Genomic DNA, 19,767 nt, shown 5'->3' with positions numbered 1-19,767 from the left:
GATTTGACACCCTCGTCATCAGGTCTCTGTCTGTTCAAACGGTTTATACTATTATGTTTAAAAGGGTTAAAAAATGTTGTTACACTTTCAAGTTAAATAAGAAACACCTCCCTTTTTTAGGCAATTTCAAGTCATAAAATAAAAAACAAAAGCTCTCCACTTCAGTGAGATGGAGAGACCACCAAACCGCTTTTGGTTTGTTTGTTTGTTTTTTTTTCCCACAGATCATCATCTTAGAAATAGTTTTCTAGTGCAATTCCAAACTGAATAATGAGGAATTTAAGATAGCAGTGTACTTAAATTCAATGTAGTTTTTTCACCCCCCTTCTTTTGAGGTTGGGTCATGTAATATTTGTGCTAATTAAATAGGTTGTCTTTGCAATTCCAGCTACCAGTGCACTTCTGTGAGCAGAAAATGGTCCTAGTTTAGAATTCGATTGTAAGGGTTTGTTTGGTTTTTTTTTTATATTATTATTATTTTTTTTTTTGTTAAATGCTTTTGTTAAATCGGGATCTCTCACGGTGAAGATTACTGTGCTGTTAGCATATGATCCTGATTGTTAAAGTTTGTCTTGTGAAAATAGTGGTTTGAGATATGACAGTGCACTATCTTGTAGATCTAAAACTATAGGGATATTTTTTCATAAATTATAACTTAGAAAATCTATCCAACATTACTTAATTTTGATTTACTATAAGGGGGGTAGAGATATTTATATTTTAAAATGTATTTGTCACAAGCATGCTAGGTCAACTGACATATCACAGAAATAAAATGTCAGAGCTTTGAGATTAAGTGTTCTGGCTGTCCTGCCTGTTGCTGATTGGAGTTGGTTTTGGGTGTTGCTTCTTCTGTTATGTGTAAGAGTCCAGCATTCTTACTAGGATGAGGTTTTTTGGTATTTTCTTTTTCTTGTATTCTTTTTTTTTTTTTTTTTTGTCTGGCAAGATGTATGAGTAGGCATAATGGATTTCAGTCGGGGATAATATAACTTGGTGAGGAAAGGAAAGTAAATGGGGATGCTTGAGTTGAGAATTAATTGTAGGCAAATCAGAGTTTTCCCTAAGTTGGGTGTGTTAGTTTTTAAAGGCAAGGCGAAGTACCTTGCAGTTATGTGGGACTGTGTTAGCTGGGCTACTGCAAAGCTAAGTGTGTCAGGTTCTTTGCGCTCTTCCTGCTTTTTTGTTATGCTGCTCAGATGCTACTGCTCTCAGGGATTTCTGGCCAGGCGGATTTACCATGATTGGTGTCTGATGCAGTTCAGTTTTAGACTGCAACTGCATTAATTACAGTGACCCTGTTTTATGGAGACTTTGGTCATTACTTCTGTTGCTGCTGCTCTAGTTTTACAGAGGGTTTGTAGTTCTGACAAATTCTGAGAAATTTTGATTGAGGTGGACTCATAGTACGGTTAGTACTTGCACTCAGAGTGCAAGTTTCTAATAGTTGTGCATTTTCCTCTTAGCTGCTGTCTTAGGAGACTAGGGATCTTTCTCATCAGTGAGTATGCTCCTTTTGCTTGCTCTGTGAGCCTGGTCTTCTCCTGTTGTGAAGTCTCTCCTGTGACAGCCTATAACGTGTGCCAAATGATTGGCTTCTAACTCTGTCACAGTAATTACTTCAGAGGAAGAGTTGTGCATAAGACATCACACAACATTGAACTAAGGTTGATGAGATGCAGTCGCAACAAAGTGCTAAAGCTGCCCTAGGCAGGTCTATAAAGAGAGCTTTGTTCTGTAGGGAAATTCTGTAGGCTGATGAGTTGGATAGTTTAAAGCATTTAGTGAGGCCCCATAGTTACTGCAGGTCATTGAAACAGAATACAAATATAAGGCTCTTCAGGAAGGAATTCCTAATGAGATTTCAGCTGTTTTACATCCAGAAATGCCTACCTGTAGTGTTTTGTAGGACTGTCACAGGGCACATTGAAGATACTTGTGGCTAATTCTATCCTATTTCTTTAGGAGATGATGAGCAGAGTGATTGGTTTTATGAAGGGGAATGTGTTTCAGGATTCACTGTCCCCAACCTTCTTCCCAAGTGGGGACCTGACCACCGATCTGAAGTGGAGCGAATTGACTCAGGCCTGGACAAGCTCTCAGATTCCATGTTCCTCTTGCCCTCGCGGCCAGCTCAGAGAGGTGAGGTCCATAAGGAATGTGATGTATTGGAGAACTTTTGACGTGATGGCAAGAGTAGATTCTGTTAATAGGTGCTGCAATTTAAATTTATATTAGTGATCTGTTTTTTTTTTTAACGATCCAATTAAAAATTGCTGCACTGCTGGAGAGGATACTAAAATACTCATACCAGCTGCCCATATTCTTGAGTCTTCTGGTTTTTTTTTTTTTTTTTTAAATAGGGATTTTATATGATTCGTGAATAAATTGGCATATATATCTCATGCAGATTGAGAAACAAGAGACAGAGCATCTGATTTGACCACTGAACTACCTATTTTTCCTGGTGGTTTTGTCAGGAAGAATCTTCTCTATTTGTTGCTCAGTTTTTCTGTATTTGTTTTTCAGGATTTCATGCTCGCCTGAATCGCCTTCCAGGAGCTGCTGCCCGTTGTCTCCGAAAAGGTCGGAGGAGGCTAGTTGGCAAGGTATTTGCTTTTGCAATACAATAATTTTATATTTCCTGTGCTGATCAGTCCTGAAGTACTATTCTAAGATACCACGTGAATTGTTTTCTGCAGAAAGAGGCTCTGTGAATTTTTTTGTTTCATATATTTTTTTGATTTGTTTAACTGCTTTGACTGTCAGAAGTTGATTGAGTGACTAAGTGGATTTTAAGGCAGGTTTGGAGTGGCAAAGACAGTTGATCAGTGCTAAAAGCAGTATGAAAGGAGGTCTGAAGATGAATGACAGGGAGCATAAATATTGAGAAGATTTAGACAGAATGTAGGGGAAAATGATAATGGCATGAGACATGTGCATGCTTGTATTTTGAGATTACAAGGGCAGAGAGGTGACTCAAAGGTGAAGGAAGGCCAAATTTTAGATAGGGAAGCAGATGAGTGGCAGCAAAGGAAGATGGTTTTAGCAGTTGTGTTTTTAGTGGGGAGATGGAAGAATAAAAGGGTATATGCAATAATGCACACAAAGTTGCCCAAAACTGTTGATTAGGTTTATTATATGTATGGCAATCCACAAACAAAATATTAGTACTGTTTCTAAAAGAATAAGCAATACTTTGCAGATGCCTATCTAAAAGAGGGAGGGATACACCTGGCTGAGTTTGGATCTTGGAGTGCTGAGTGCTGTTGATTGTTGTAAAACATGTTTCTGAGAAGGAAGGTGTTGGCTGTGTTTGACTACTTTTATTGGGGTGTGCTCTGTGCTTTTGAAAATATTGGCATATATTCTGAGCTGACTGGCTTTAGAGAGTGTCTTAGCAAGGTGTGTTAGAGGGGCTGGAGTCTAGAGGAGTGTGCCTTCTTCCTTCTGTTCAGTCACACTTGAAAGATCCTTGTTTGCCCCTTCCTTCTTCCACTCACCTTGCTTAGTTGTAACCAGCATTTAAAATATGAATCCTCAGCTGGCAAGAGACTGGCTTTGGGTAGGGTTCCTCAGGCCACCTGCAAGTGGCTGGGCCTGTAAGCAGCACCTCTAATGATCCAAATGAGAAGGATAATATTTACTTGTTTAATTCATCTTCATCACCTTAAAGGGATCTTTGTCATTTGCAGCGGAGGTCACTGCTCCCCCTTCCCCATCTCTCTCTAAATGTAATCATAAATAATGAGTTTCATTCAGAGCTCCCCGCCAGCAAGCTGCTAATTACCAAAAGTATGGCTTGTAATTTACACAGTAATAAACCGTAAATTTAAACATTACGGCACTTTAAGTTAATAATTTTCCTGCTGTAACAAATAGCCCATCTTTCACCCCTGCTGCTACAACTCCCCCCAAACCTGGAGTGTGTTTTGCCTGTGTGCCTGGCACAAACTGAAGAATCTTACCTGTGAAAGCCCTTTACCCTCATCTTCAGACCCTTGCTGCAAGGTATATTTCTTTCTTGGAAGTAGTTGCTATGCAGATACGAACAGCTGGTGCTTCAGGCTGTGTGTGGACATGTGCACCAGCATCAAGCACATACACAGGGCAGTGTCTCACAGGGAGAAACGTGCTCCCAGAGCAAGTCCTTTCTCTTAGGATCTACCTTTTCTTTAGCTGCTAGAGGTCCTGCTGCTGAATTGCTGCTTTCAGAAAGGGCGAAAACTTTATGCGTTCTCCTTGTTTCATTCACCTGTGCTTGGTGAATCTCCATTGTTAGTGGGACAGTGTGATGGTCTGTCTCTCAGCCTGTTTCTGTCCCAGCTGACCCCAGCAACCTGGAAATAAGCACTTCTCAGCCATTTTCCCTGTTCTTAACTGCATCCTTGTGCTGCATACTTTTGTACTGGTTCAGTCCTTGGTGCAGCCCAGTGCAAGCAAATATTGTCACTTAAATAATAGAAACCAAGCCCCACAAATAAAACGGAATCATTTTTTTTCCATTCTAATCAGTTAATTCAGCTCAGTTGAGGTTTTGAAACGGGAGGGTGAATATGTTTAGCCGAGAGTGGGCTGGGAAGGGAAGGATGTGGCCCAGGGGAGTTGGATCTGTTCTTACTGGCAGCAGCAAACTATTGTGTCTGCTTACTGTGTGAGAGCCTGCAACATTTTACCTGTCTTTGTGTTTCAGGAGACCTCCATGAGCACTCTGGGCACGGAGAGGCTAGGTCATATTGTTAGTGATCCGCGCCAGAAAGAGTAAGGCCCTTAACAGCTGTTGTGTAGCACTTTGGGAGGGGAGGAGGAACTGTAGGGTCCTCTTCCCTTCTGGGACTGAAGGGAATGAAGAGCTGGGTGGGAACTTAAGCATGCAGTGACCTGTGGAATGGGAGACAATCCTTTACCGATGGCTTCTTTGTTTTCTTATTTGCAATTGCTGACTTCCCTTTTGTTTATAAGACTGCCCCAGTGTGTAGACACTGCTCAGATGCCCTTTTGGCTACAGTCAGCTTTTTCTTTCCCCGTCCGTTACTATGTGCCATTGCAATGACTGCAGCTATTCTGCACAGTATGAGAAGACTGAGCCCTACATGTTAGTTATTTAAAAAGCTTCTGTGTAGAGTCACGCTATGGGCACATACCCAGACTGCAGAAATTATGCTGACAAGGCAGCCGCGAAATTGCTTTCTCTTTCTTTGGTGTTCTGTCTACTTCCCCAATTAGTGTATTTAAATTGTAGTCAGCACCAGAAATAGTCATAGTGCCTATCCTTTGGCATCCCTATAATGCTATTCTTGCTGGGCAATGGATAGCTAAGGGTGGCACCTTTTGGCTGTAGTGCAGTGGGTTCAGCCTTCACCAGCTGTTAGTATCCAGTTTTCATCCTTGGATCTGAAATTTATTGTTTTTAATATAAGTCCTGCTGATGTTTACTCTTTCTCCTTCTCCCTCCATCTTTGTCCTTCCCTGTCCCTTCTCTCCGTACCCCCAACTCTCCTGTTGTTTTCCCTCATGTTCGTTCTTTCCTTGGCATTGCTCCCACCTGTCCTTTCGACTCTGCCTCCTTCCAGTTTTTGGTTACCATCCATGGGGAAGAGAGATCGCAACCAGGTAAGCTGACTTTGCTCTACCTTTTTTATTTTCTTGGTTTCCTTCTCCCTAGAAAGAACAAAGTGCCGGCTTCTGATTTCCCACACACTGTGGCCTGTGCACCTGAGGTAAGGCAGCCCTGTCCCTTCTCATTTTGGTAACTGATGTCTTCTGGGCTTAGAACACAACTTATGTCTCAGGCATTATATTGTCTATTTAAACGGAATAGCTCAGGAACTCCTTTTGTTTATCTCCCTGTTTCAAGTTAGTGTAGGCCTTCCTCTCTGATGGTGAGTGGGAGGGAAAATGCCTTGTGGCAGGAGGAGCTTTGGCCTCTCAAAATTCCATAACAATTGGAATATTTTTCTCTTTTTAAATGCTTTGGTTTGCCTTGTTTGGCTCTGGTTTCTACTTGATAGTCTGATCAACAGAGAAGGGAGAAAAATGGTGAGCAGCAGTAACAGGAAAATGTAAGAGGTGATAAGCAAGAGAAATAGGCATTATTGTAACTGAAACTCTTGTGTGTGCACTTTTATATTCTCCAGTAAGTCTTTCATAGCTTTGGTGATAGGAGGCTTTTTTACTTAAAATATAAGAGCCTGGGTTCTTGATAGTAGGAAGCAAAAAGTATCTTCCATTTGAGCAGTCATGTTATAGCAGTGTTCCTAGCCATGCACACTCTCTTCTGTTCCTTTGCGAGTTATTTTTTGGTTGGTGAGCACTAGGATTGAAATCTGTTTTGCCCTTCAGGTGACTAGAAATACATGCACGGCAAGAAATAATTTTCAGGCCTTTGTGCAATTGTGTATTTTCCATTAATGAGAGTATTTCACATACCATTTCTATATTGCTAAAGATAAGATAAGCTACATAAGCTTTAAAATGACCAAAATAAATTACTTTTGTTCTTCTTGGATGAACTTGAACTTGAATTAGCCTACAGGAGGTTATTGCTGATTCTCCCCTCTATGCAGCTGTAGTATTACTTCACTGACAGTTAACTAAGTCCCAACTTAAAGAGAAGCTCCCTGAGAGCAGTAGCTTTGTGGTACGTAGTGCCTCTGCTTTCTCAGAAAGGTTGAAGGCAAAGGCCTAGGACTGAGTTTTAGAGTTGCAGGTAGTTTTCATGATGAGTCCTGCTACAACTGTGGGTTATTAATTTGTCCTTATTTTAAAATGCTTCAGTAATCCTAGTAATACAATAAAACTGTTCTGGAGATTGGTGTAGCACTTTGCAAAGCAGATGGAAATTAATTTCCTGCTTGTGGTATGAATTACAAATAAAGAGGAGATGCTGAATGGAAGTGTAATGCAAGTATCCCAGGGAAACTAGCAGTCTAAACCTTCTATTTTGTTGTGATTTAACCCCAGTTAGCAATCAAGTACCATGTAGCCGCTCACTCACCCTCCCCCTTCCCAATGGGATGGGAGAGAGAATCAGGAAGAAAGGAAAACTCGTGGGTTGAGATGAAGACAGTTCACTAGAATAGCAAAGGAAGATGATAATAAAAAAAATATAGGGATAATAAAATATACAAAACAAACAATGCACAATTTCTCACCACTCAACAGCCTGATGACCAATACAGCCCATCCTGAGCAGTGATCACAGAATGAAACCAAAATTGATCCAAGAACAATTCTGAACAGCGAGAGAAAGAGTGAGAGGGTTAGCCACCGGTCATCCCCCGCTTATATACTGAACATGACGTCTATGGCATGGAATACTTCCTTTGGCTAGTTGTGCTGCCTGTACTCCTCCCAGCTTATTGTACCTGCATATTAGCAAAATGTGGGAAGCTGGAAAAAGTCCTTGGTTTCTTTTGCAACAACTAATAACATCAATGTATTATCAGCATTCTTCATATACCAAGTCCCATACTAAATCGAAAATACAGCCGCTTTTGAGAAGAAAATTAGCTCCATCCCAGCCAAAGCCAGGACATATTTGCGTATTGAGCAGTTTGCTCTGTGCATTGATTCACTAGATTATTCAATTTCTATCCTGACCTTAAAAAAAAAATAAGTCTTAAGAGTTGCATCTGTTACAACAAGCTGTCTTGCACAGGTTTGATGCCTTCAGGATTTGTCTAGTGTATGTCTAAGAAAGGATTTAAGATTAGCCTGACCATAGAGTGTTTCAGAAATTTGTCTCAAGCAGTTTGCAAAGAAAGGTTGTGAGGTGGGTTGCGAGTGGGAGAAGCAGCTCTCTTGCTGTGGAATGAATTGGGAGCTCATTGTGAACTGAACCTGGTGGGGCTGAGTCTTCTACAGGTCTCTTTCAGTGATACATATGACTGGAGGGAATATTGGAACTGCTCTGTGGGAAGTTCTGTGCTTACACCGATGATAACAGTGACTTTTCTCTCTATAATGTGAAGGTAGACAAGAGGCTTCCCAAAGGGGAGGGAAACCTTTTGCTCATGGGATGCAGCAGTAGAGCTCTTTGAGTATGCTCTTAGTCAACCAGCATTTTTAATAACGCGAGCTGAAAGAGGAGCGTGCTTATAAGGCTGTCTGTTGGGAGCAGATGGTTATGAGAGTTGCTGTTGCACCCCATGCTAGCCTTTTGGCTGAAGTGAGAGTCAGTTCTCACCTAGTCTCACCCCTTGATGTGTCGGAAAGGTTTCCTTATACTGTATGAACAACTACAGGGAGTAGATCTGAGCAGCTGTATCTGGAGACTATTTCTTTTAACACTTTGCTTAAATAAAATCTCTTGACTTTCCAGTTCAATCCATTATCTCCTCTGTACTCTCTGGATGTGCTTGCTGATGCTTCCCACCGAAGATGCTCACCAGCACACTGCACTGCCAGGTAACTTGCTCTGCTCTGTTGGGATTGTTGCACTTCCCTCCCATGGTTGTCTTCAGTGGTACTGTGTGGTCTGAATGATGCTCATGGACCTGAAAGTTAATGCATTTTTCCCTAGGAGGCCTGTGTTCAAACTTAACATAAAACACAGTGATGCAGATTATTTGAGAATCTCAATACACTAAGCACTTAGAATATATGAAACAGTGTATGGCAGACAGACAGAACATACTGTGCTTTTAGAAATAAATGTGATCTGTTCTGGATTGTGCAGTGAGTTGCTGCAAGTCTATTGTTTAGGTACAAATGGGCATAGTATTGTTGCCCACTATTGGAACAAGATGAGAGAGAAAGTGCTGATAAGCTTGTGTGGGTGACATGCTGAGGCATGTTGGTATTCTAGGTGCCTAAAATAGACCCTGTGAGCAGATTCAGAACTCACCTGAGGTGACCTCTAATGGCTTGATATCTTTCTCTATTGCTATAGCTGAAATTTAGATCTACTCTGGCCAAGCGTTGAGGTACATTTGAGTCTGTGTAGTTCAGGTTAATGTGCTATTCAGACACCTTCTGCTGACTAATCCTAAATTAAATTCAAGTGTTGGCCTTAGAGGTGACTCCTCTTCTTGTGCTGCAGGTGACTATCTAAAGGTAAGGTGCCCTTCAGCTCTTTCCCCGTGCAAGGAGACAAAGCCTTGCTTGGGATGCAATTCTGCTTATGTACTTGTATGAAGGACCAAATCAGAAAGAAACGTCTGGACTTTGAGCTTCATGGCTTTCTTTTTCTTGTTAATTAGCAAATAGAGCATGAAAAATATACTGAGGTTGTATGTATCTGAATGAAAGCTTGGCACCCACCCAGCAATGCCTCTCCTCCCACTGGCTTCTGCAGGGAATTTTGTGATGTCGCACCGTGACCTCATGCTGCTGTAGCCAGCATGTTAAAGCAGGAAAGGGGGAGGGAGGAAGAAATCAGGTCTGACATATTCAACTGGATGAGAATAAAAAGAATTCAGAAGATTGTGCATCAGCAAATTGGTTCCTGTCTGTGCTTTTGCCCTACTCTGGGGATGTTTTGTGCCCATGAAGCAAGAAGATTGATTGGTCTCTTCATTTACAGCTAGGATAACCTTTCTTGTGCCTTGAGTGTTTTACTTAGTGCTCTACAGACGTTTGTCTTCCAGAAAGGAGAGCTAGATAAGTCCTGCTCACAAATTCAAACAGAGCAAAATCTCTACCTTTATGATGATTGGTGAAGGCCCTTCCCAAAGCTGCTGGTTATGACAAGGGATTTCTAAACCTGGAGGGGTCATGTTTGCTTTGTTTTGCTGAATATGTAGTCTAGTTAACCAATGAATATATGCTTGGTTCCTTCCTCTAATGAACAGGTGACTGATGTCCTGACAAGCATAATCCCTGATGAATTGTTACTGAATCTTGGCAGAGAAGTTTCTCGTCCCAGAGGCAACTGGTTTTAAGTGCCTGTAGTTCGAGAAAGTAGTTAGTATTTTAGTGTGAAATGTGCGCAAGAAATATGGAAAGAATGAATGTGTTGTGTGGCCCCATGCATGTGGCAAGGGTTGAACTCCTTGGTACAAGGTACTTCTTTTATGTAAAGATGCTGCCAGGGCACAGAAGGAGATTGTTCCTACACAGAACTGTCTTCTTGACAATAATTGTTCTTTAGGTGCTTCAAGAGTAAAGCCTATTAGTAGTCCATTTTCTTACAGAAGGTTCTTACAGGTGATCTCTGTAAGTGCTGTTCAGCCATTGCCCATGTTAACATCTTCCTTTTTTGCCATGGATGGAGTAATTCGAGTAGTTTGTGCTTTAGTAAGCTCCTAACAGCTTGCACCTAATCCTGGAGAAACTCTACTACTCTGCTCAGAAATTTATCAGAATATGTGTGTGTGTGTGTGCGCGTGCAGAGAAGCTAATCCTCTGAGAATGTCTTGATATTGTGAACATCCAGTTTCTTCAACTTGATGTCGACTGTGCCGTGCAAAATTACCTCTCTCTGTTTAGCTTCTGCTATCACAAATGTGTCCAATAGAGTACAGTTACCAGGTGGAGTCTTTTCTCTCCCATAGAAATGTTTTCTTTGTCTCAGTGATGGATTTTGGTGCAGTTCATCTGGAAGCGCAGTTCATCTGGAAGACGATGTGCTTCGTTTAAGCAGAGCTGAAGGCCAGAATACTGAGCAGAGTTGGGGATGTTCAAGAAAGGCTTTTCAGTGTCAAGGAGGAGGTTCTATGTGGAGGGTTCCTAGGGAAGTCTTATTTGAAAGACTATATAAATTGTGCACTACGAAGATTACCTTTCTTGCTTTATGTCTGTGATGAGACGAGAATTCATTCAAAGTGTATACGCAGCTCTGGGAATTTCACACCCATCATTAGAAGCAGTTTTGTGTGTGTGGTGACTGTTATCATTAGTGGTATCATTTTATTTTGTGAAGCGAGGAGAGTTTCCTGCTTTCTTGCAGTCCTCCCAAGGGACAGCTGGTGTATTAATTTGCTGTATTGCCTCCTGGCTGTTCCCAGGCTGTTTTTCCTCTTCATCATGGAATTTTTAATGGCCCTGCTGCCTCTCGGGAGGCATGCAAGGAAGAGTACCTCAGGGATCTCTTCCTTTTTTCACATGCCTATAATTACTCTCCTTTAAGAGCACAAAGCATTTGCTAATCGTGTCTTGTCTGTTAAGGATTCGGCTTTACGATGCAGGCTGTTAAAAGCAAGCAAGTAGACACTTGCGTGGACAGCCCAAGTGATCCTTCCTCTCTTTGCCCTCTGCCCATTCGTCCCTCTGGGAGAAAGGAGTGGTCTGAACAGAATTTTCTTTTTGAACTCCTTCTACTTAAGAGGATTTTGTACAGGCTGAAGCAGAATATCTTACTAGATTGTGGTTATTCAATGGCTCTATCGGGGGAAGATGTTATAGGTGGTTGATTGGTGTAATGTTATTCCCTTGAGGCAGGGTAAGAGTTTCAGAAGGGCCCAGAGTTAATGTTCCCTTCAGTTTTGTTTGAATAGCAGGTAGAATAAGAGAGGAACGTAGAAGATAAATTGTCCCTAATGCCATTTATTGTTTGCCTAGCCTTGAAAATAGGGTTATGGGTGAAAAACCAAATTAAATGTTCCCACTGGAGGTCATAGGAAAAGTGGACCTCAGATGAGAAGTAGATGTTGAAGATGGAGATGTGATGAATTATGTTAGAGAGACCTCTGAACAGTACAGATGAATTGAAGAAAATAACTTTGCACGTACTCTAAGTTAATATTAACTGTAAACCTACAGTTTAATTGGGTTTAGAAGCAAGCCTCTCATACTGCTTGGAACATGAGATAAAGATCTAAAGGGGATGAGTGACCATCTCCGAGTAAACTGCCAGTTGCTCCATACCCTAGATTTGGTGGTGCTGTTAGAGTGAAAAGGCTTGAATGTCTCTAATTCTAGTTCCAGCTCTAGAAATATGCTCATCAAAGTGAATCTTGTTCTTTCTCTTCTGTATCTGTGTGGAGATCCTGACATTTCTACCTCTAACCCAAAAATGTGGAAGTACAGGGATTGCCGGCAAAGTCGAGTCTTTCATGAGGCAGCTGAAGGAGTGAATAGATGTTCACAATTTCATGCTTTCCCACTTGACCAGGTGTTCTGGTTTTGTTAGTGAGGGGGGGCCTAAGGTGGCAGCTTCTGTAGGAAACTGCTAGAAGTCGCTCCCCTGTGTTCAGTGGACTCGGCCGGGCCTAGGGCGGACTCGCTGCTGGCCAAGGCCAAGCCAATTGGTAGCAGAATGTCCCATGATAACGCCTCTGCGATAACGTATTTAAGAAGGGGAAAACAGGAAAAAAAGGAGGAGAAGATGTGAAGCAGCTGAGCGGGGGGCAGAGAGGGGGAGGCGCGAGCCTCATGGGCCTTGCAGGCCTCACCCTCTGGCCTCCCGCCAGGCAGCCGACTGGGCCCAACTCGGCCCGGCCTGGCTGCAAGAAGTGGAGAGGAGATGAGAAGTGAATAAGATGTAAAAAGGATCCTGAGAGGCGTCTGCCAGCCGGTGAGGAACGGCTGCAGACGCCAAGGTCAGTGAAGAAGGAGGGGGAGGAGTAATACGGCTTCTGGCCAAGATTCCTCTGCAACTCGTGGTGAAGACCATGGTGGAGCGGGTTGTCCCCCTGCAGCCCATGGAGGTCCACGGAGGGGCAGAGATTCACCTGCAGCCCGTGGAGGACCCCACGCCGGAGCAGGTGGAGGCCTGAAGGAGGCTGTGGCCCGTGGAGGGCCTGCTGGGACAGCTGTTCTAGAGGGACTGCACCCCGTGGAAGAGATGACCCACGCTGGAGCAGTTCCACGAAGGACTGTGGCCCGTGGGAGGGACGCCACGCTGGAGCAGAGGAGGAATGCGAGGAGTTCTTCCCCCGACGATGATACAGCGGCGTAAAACAACGCGTGATGAACTGACCGCGACCCCCGTTCCCTTTCCCCCCCCCGTGCCGCTCGGGAGGGGAAGGTAGTAGAGATAATGTTAAGCCCGGGAAGAGGGAGGGGTGGGGGGAGGTTATCTTGTTCCCTGTCTCATTCTCCTGCTAATTTTAGAAATAAATGAATAGTTTTCCCCAAGTCGAGTCTGTTTTGCCCGTGACGGTAACTTTAAGGATTTCTCCCCGTCCTTATCTCAAACCTCGAGCCGTTTTTCTTATATCATCTCCCCCTATTCTCTCGGAGGGTAGGGGGAGCGAGAGAGAGACTGCGTAGTCTGGTCCTGATCGGGGCTGAACTACGACACCAGGACAGTATCCAGTTCATTCTATACCACCTGTCCACTGGAATTGTCTTTATGTAAAAATGTCTGCTGTCAACTGCTTCAGGCATCTTTCTCCCTGTTTTTTTTTTTTTTTTTAATTCTTTTTCCATTTAGCTGGAACACTTTTTTGTCTTCCTTTGCTGAAGCCTGGCTAATATTCCAGTTGGGGATATAACTGAATTCTTCTGACAGGCATGCAATGAACAGCAGCTATCAACCTAGTGTCACATGCAATTGTCTGAGGCCTAATGCTCCCATTTTGGTGAATCCTAATTCTCTGGAGTGAAAAAAAAATCCCTTTGGCTTCAGAATTGTTGTGGTTTTGTTTAGTGAGGGGAGCCCTAAGGTGGCAGCTTCTGTAGGAAACTACTAGAAGTTGCTCCCCTTTGTTCAGTGGACTTGGCCGGGCCTAGGGCGGACCCGCTGCTGGCCAAGACCGAGCAAATTGGTAGCAGAATGTTCTGTGATAACACCTCTGCAATAATGTATTTAAGAAGGGGAAAACAGGGAAAAAAAAAAAAAAGAAGAGAAGATGTGAAGAAGCTGAGTGGGGGCAGACGCGCAGAGGGGGAGGTGCAGGCCTCATGGGCCTTGCAGGCCTCACCCTCTGACCTCTCGTCAGGGGGCCCACTGGGCCCAACTCGGCCCGGCCCGGCTGCAAGAAATGGAGAGGAGATGAGATGGATGATGTGAGGAGATTGAGAGGCATCTGCCAGCCTGTTGTGAAGAATTTTTCTTGTAAGAGGAACGGCTGCAGATGCCAAGGTCAGTGAAGAAGGAGGGTGAGGAGTAATGCGGCTCCTGGCCAAGATTCCCCTGCAGCCTGTGGTGATGACCATGGTGGAGCAGGTTGTCCCCCTGCAGCCCATGGAGGTCCACGGAGGAGCAGAGATCCACCTGGAGCCCATGAAGGACCCCGCACTGGGGGAGGTGGAGGCCTGAAGGCTGCTGTGGCCCGTGGAGGGCCCGCTGGGGCAGCTGTTCTGGAGAGACTGCACCCCATGGAAGAGATGACCCATGCTGGAGCAGTTTCACGAAGGACTGTGGCGTGTGGGAGGGACCCCACAATGGAGCAGGGGAGGAATGGGGGGTGTTCTTCCTTCGACCATGAAGCAGCAGCGTAAAACAACGCGTGATGAACTGACTGCAACCCCCATTCCCTCTTCCCCCTGTGCAGCTCGGGGGGGCTAAGGTAGTAGAGATAATATTAACCTTGGGAAGAGGGAGGGATGGGGGTTCTCTGTCTCATTATCCTGCTGTTTTTAGTAATAAATGAATAGTTTTCCCCAAGTCGAGTCTGTTTTGCCTGTAACGGTAACTTTAAGGATTTTCTCCCTGTCCTTATCTCAAACCTCAAGCCATTTTTCTTGTTTCATCTCCCCCTATTCTCTTGGAAGGTGGGGGGCGTGAGAGAGAGACTGTGTAGTCTGGTCCTGATTGGGGCTGAACTATGACAGTTGCTATTGCTTTCTTCGCCTATAAAGCATGTTGCCATTATCAAATGCATGTACTCAGCAGGTCTGACAAATATTAGGGCTCTTTCTGGCACAGGTATCATGTGATTCAGTATGAAAATAGAGAATGCGATATATGGGATCGCATAATCTCTGCTTAGAATGCTTACATGGAAAACTGGAAGAAAATGTGTTTGCTTGCATTTGGCACACACAGACTTCTAGGAATGGAATTGCTATTAGAATGCATACTTGGGGAACAGACTGCTGCTGCATGAAGATCTGTGAGATTCAGATGATTTAAGAAGTGAGCTGACCTGTTAGTGATTTTGGAATCTGAAAATGTGCTCTAGAAGCTCTCCCATGAGCCTCTGCAGGGCAGAGGAGACTCTGCTATGCGCAGGAAACATCTACATTTGATGTGATGGCAAGAACTACTTGCATGCATGGGAGCTTTGCATGCAGATTGGATGGGCAACTTGTATTGATTTACATGTGTTATGTCGGTGCCCAGTTGGCTGTATAGTCAAAGAGGAGGAATAACTCTGCTTTGACTGTTAATTTTGTGAAGCCACCATCAACAGCCTCAGGTAACACCTCAGGGCTTAGAGAAAGAGCCTTTTATTTGGCCTGTGTTTGGTGGGAGTATATCACAACAGCAACAGCTGGGTTGTGTGGAGTTTTAGTAGCAGTATTCTTGTTAGAAGGCTGTCTCTGTTGAACATTTACTTTAACATGAGGATAATAGCATCCCTTGTTTATATGACAGTAGATTAATGGCTGCCTCTCACTACTTGCTTCCTCCAAGGATAGGGTTAGAATAAAGATTGTCAGCAGCGAAGCTGGGTGATGTGAGACTACAGAGAGAGGCATACACCCCCAAGAGTGTGATGCGCCTCCTGCCTCCAAGAAGGCCACAGATTGTCTCAGTTCTGCAGGGTCTTCTCAGAGAGACATCTGTTGTGAGATTGAGGTGTTTTTACTTCAAATTTTGAGAGAGTAGACATCACATCACTATCTGTGAAGAGAAGTCTAGATTGGAATGGTTTCAGGGGCCTGATGCTGTTCAATAAGGTTCTTCACGGGCTGGTATCTGCTTGTGCTCTGTATTGTCTCCCACACGTTGTGCTGCCAGTCCTAATTTTCTGTTGAAACCCTGTGGTAGATGTAAAATAGTGGCAAGCTCCTGTAACCCTATAGTCCAGCACGTGGTCACCTTGAACTTTAAGATAAGAGTATACATAAGTAAAGTCATGGAATAAATACATGGAAAGGAAAATAAAGGAAGCGTTACTTCTGACACGTTAGAGACAGCAATGAATCTCAGCTTTCTACGTAGCAAAGCTCACTTTTTCTCCAGTGTGACCTGCATGCAGAATCAGGTACCTTAAGTACTATGTTAAGAACAAGAGACAAATTCCTGTTTCCTGGATAATTCCTTTAGCTTGTGATTTAAAAAAAAAAAAATCACCACTGTCAGAAAGACACTATGTACTTTTTTTCATATAAAACCATTTTTCTGTACATATGCAACTTTTCATTCACTAACTCCCGGCAGTGAGAGGCTGCAGTGTGAATTGGATATATTGCAGCCATCAGCATAGCTGCACTTGGAATCCTACTTTGTCTCTCCAGGTGTGTTCTACTTTGTCTCTTCCCAGGTTAGGATTTCAGTCCTCTCTAGACTATAGACTAGATTTTCACATCAGTCTCTGGTCACTTAGCAGAACCAACTGTGACTGAGCACTACGACTTTGTTTTTTCCTTATGATCAACCAGCCATACTCCAAAAGTAACTAGGCAGTTATTTTCTCATTACTGTTTTTGCAACATTGAAGAAAGTATATAGAAGCCTAGCTGAAGAGATTGAAAGCCGGTAAGGACAGAGTAAGTACCATTCTAGTTTCTCAGTTTAGGCCCAGATCTTTCATCCCATGAAGCTCTGAGCCTCAGACTTCTTCACAGAGGGGCTTGTGATAATGCATGAATATGCATTTTCTGTCAGCCTTTCCTCTCAGCCCTGTTCTATTCTACTTCAGAGTAATTTTTAAACTGTTCAGAAGGGTTGTTAAAATTCAACTTTGGCAGAAAAACTAGTTTGTGATTGTAGCCTATCAGCGAGATTTTAACAATTTGTAGTACAAACTGTCCACTACAATGTTGTGTGCTGCTCATACCCATGACCTGAGTTTTCTGGTGGTGGTGTTTTTAGGAGTATGCTGTTCAACTGGGATTCACCAATTCTATTCACAGCACCTGTATGTGAGCTAGAGATTAGAAATTTAGATTGAAAAGTGTGGTATCTAACAAAACATGCATATTTCGGAGTCATAGAATAGTTGGGGTTGGAAGGGACCTTTAAAGGTGATCTAGTCCAGCCCCACTGCAAGAAGCAGGGACGTCTCCAATAAGATAGGACAAGAGGTAATGGTTTTAAAATAGAGGGGGGTAGATTTAGATTAGAAATTAGGAAAACATTTTTTACGATGCGAGTTATAGAACACTGGAACAGGTTGCCCAGAAAGGTGGTGGAGGCCCCATCTCTGGAAGCGTTCAAGGCCAGGCTGGATGAGGCTCTGAGCAACCTGATCTAGTCAGGGATGTCCCTGCTCCTTGCAGGGGGATTGGACTAGATGACCTTTGAAGGTCCCTTCCAACCCTAACCATTCTATGATTCTATGATTCTAAGATCAGGTTGCTCAGAGTCCTGTCCAACCTGGCCTTGAATGTTTCCAGGGATGGGGATCCACCACCTCGCTGGGCAACCTGTTCCAATGTTCCACTACCCTCATTGTAAAATATTTTTTCCTTATATCAAGTCTGATTGTACCTACCTCTATTTGAAAACCATTAAACCGTTACCCCTCATCCTATCACAACAGGGCCTACTGTAGAGTCTCTCCCTGTCTTTCCTGTAGGCCCCCTTCAGGTACTGGAAGGCTGCTAGAAGGTCTCCCTGGAGCCTTCTCTTCTCCAGACTAAACAGCCAACTCTCCCAGCCTGTCCTTATAGGAGAGGTGCTCCAGCCCTCTGATCATCTTTGTGGCCCTCCTCTGGACTCACTCCAACAGATCCATGTCCTCGTTATCTTGGGGGCTCCAGAGCTGGATGCAGTACCCCAGGTGGGGTCTCACGAGAGCAGAGTAGAGGGGGAGATTCAGCTCCCTTGATCTGCTCTCCATGCTTCTTTTGATGCAGCCCAGCATGCAGTTGGCTTTCTGGGCTGCAAGCACACATTGCTGGCTCATGTTGAGGTTCTCGTCCACCATCACTCCCAAGTCCTTCTCCTCAGGGCTTCTCTCAGTCCATGCTCTGCCCAGCCTGCATTTGTGATTGGGATTGCCCCAGCCCATGTGCAGGACCTTGCACTTGGCCTGGTTGAACTTAATGAGGTTTGCACAGGCCCACCTGTCCAGCCTGTCAAGGTCCCCCTGGATGGCACCCCTTCCCTCCAGCGTGTCATAAATTATACTTCAGACCCCTTTATGTCCATATCTTAATAAGAACTATCATCCCTGTGTGCATTCTTCTGTTCCTCTCTCTCCCAGGGTACCTACCACCTGGAGGTTCCCTGTATGCGGATTTATGGTGCCTGTAAAGTGCACCAGCCACTTCAAACTGACACTTTTACCACCAGGTCAGTCAGAGCCAGTGAGTAATCAATAGGTTCTTGATTTACTAACTAAAGTGTGGATGATCAATAAGGGATAAACCTGAATGGAATACATGTTACAGAGACAATTTATCACCTCTGAGCCTTTGTGTGTTAGAGGCAGGGCTGCTGGATGCACCATCCCTGCTATTAGTCTCCAGCTGGAGTATGATTTGCCTTTATGTTCACTACAAGAAGGGACTTTGAGATTCTTATATTCTGTTTTCATTTTTCATTTTTTTTTTTTACCCCCTGTGTAATTGTGAGGTAAGAATAGATGTGATTTGACCATGGAGCTAAGTGCCAGGTCCTCATATTAAAAATCTAGCTGTAACATTTGTGAACTGGGAAAAATTGCCTGAAGTCTCTTGGAAATGATAGTGCATACTTCTTTCCCAGTTGGTAGTGATTCTCCACCAAGGATCAACTGGCTAGTGTTCATGTAAGTTAATAAAATTAAAAAGGGAACCTTATTATTATTATTATTATGTGATTAAACGAGTTGGATTATTATATATAATTATGTAGTCATCTAGTTAGTAATCTAATACTACCTCAGTGATGGAAAATAAAAAACTGAAGTTCTCCTTGATTGAGACTATCTTTTCCTTGGGCTATGTGTGGCTAAATGTTTTAGAATACATGGTAGAACTCTGCTAAAATCCTATATAGCCACTATCATAATCATGTACCAAAGCAGTTGTTAGCATATGCGAAGTCACTTAGAGGTTAGTCGCTTATGTGTACAAACACAAGATTTGAATATGCATTCTATAGGTGTGCTGGTATTTTCAAAAGCCTCTAATTCATGTTTTCAGGAGACTTCTGTGTCTTGTTATGTTACTATGCATTCCCAGAGTTGAAAAATTGGCTGTTGGTGAAACTTAACACAATTAAAAAATTTTGGGAGCTATTGCTTAATGTCAGATTTAGATGACAGATCTTGTAGAACTATTGAATTTTAGCTGAGAAGACAGAACAGTAGGTACTTTTTTCTTATTTTATGGTTGCATATTTGATACAGGTAAGTAGGTAGACCCAGCAGCATTCAAACAAAATATTTTTACCTAGTATAGGAAACTTTTTGTGCTTAGTACAGTGTTTTGTATAGCTACAACAGCACACTTTGGTTTTGCATAAATTCAGTGTCTACAATTGTATATATTATAAATATGCTGCTTTTTTGTTTGTTTTGTTTTGGAAATAGATTTTGGCATGGAAATAAGAAGCCATGAAGTTTTCCTTTTGTTATCTGTAAAAGGTTTCAGTACTTGATAAATGTGTTTGTTAAACTTTCAGGATTTTTTTTTTTAATCAAAATAGCAAACTTTAAAGACACACAAACTTTTCATCACTTAATCATCAAAATTTATACTATTCCATCTTTACACCATGTAAGCACCTTGCAATCTTTAATGGATTTTATTTGCACTGTAGTTCTGTGTTTTGCATGTCAA

The 19,767-nt window shown here is 43.0% G+C and overlaps 1 protein-coding gene across 15 annotated transcripts in view; it reads left to right on the top strand.

The window, feature by feature from the left end:
* GPATCH2L (G-patch domain containing 2 like) overlaps positions 1 to 19,767 on the top strand; it is a 36,525-nt gene that overhangs the window by 9,466 nt on the left and 7,292 nt on the right. For 13 of the 15 annotated variants that reach the window (XM_086748522.1, XM_086748523.1, XM_086748520.1 and 10 more), the window contains 5 exons: positions 1,966 to 2,142; positions 2,530 to 2,609; positions 4,694 to 4,761; positions 5,666 to 5,720; positions 8,324 to 8,409. In XM_086748522.1, the coding sequence (XP_086604648.1) occupies positions 1,966 to 2,142; positions 2,530 to 2,609; positions 4,694 to 4,761; positions 5,666 to 5,720; positions 8,324 to 8,409 (466 nt within the window). Of the gene's footprint in view, positions 1 to 1,965; positions 2,143 to 2,529; positions 2,610 to 4,693; positions 4,762 to 5,573; positions 5,614 to 5,665; positions 5,721 to 8,323; positions 8,410 to 19,767 lie in introns of all 15 variants that reach the window. The other 2 variants (XM_086748529.1, XM_086748530.1) reach the window with 2 other exon arrangements.

Source organism: Chlamydotis macqueenii, chromosome 5, assembly GCF_036417535.1.
Source record: "Chlamydotis macqueenii isolate bChlMac1 chromosome 5, bChlMac1.mat, whole genome shotgun sequence".
Taxonomy (NCBI): Eukaryota; Metazoa; Chordata; class Aves; order Otidiformes; family Otididae; genus Chlamydotis; species Chlamydotis macqueenii.
The sequence above is the reverse complement of the archived record's forward strand: the minus strand, read 5'-3'. Positions and strand labels throughout refer to the sequence as shown.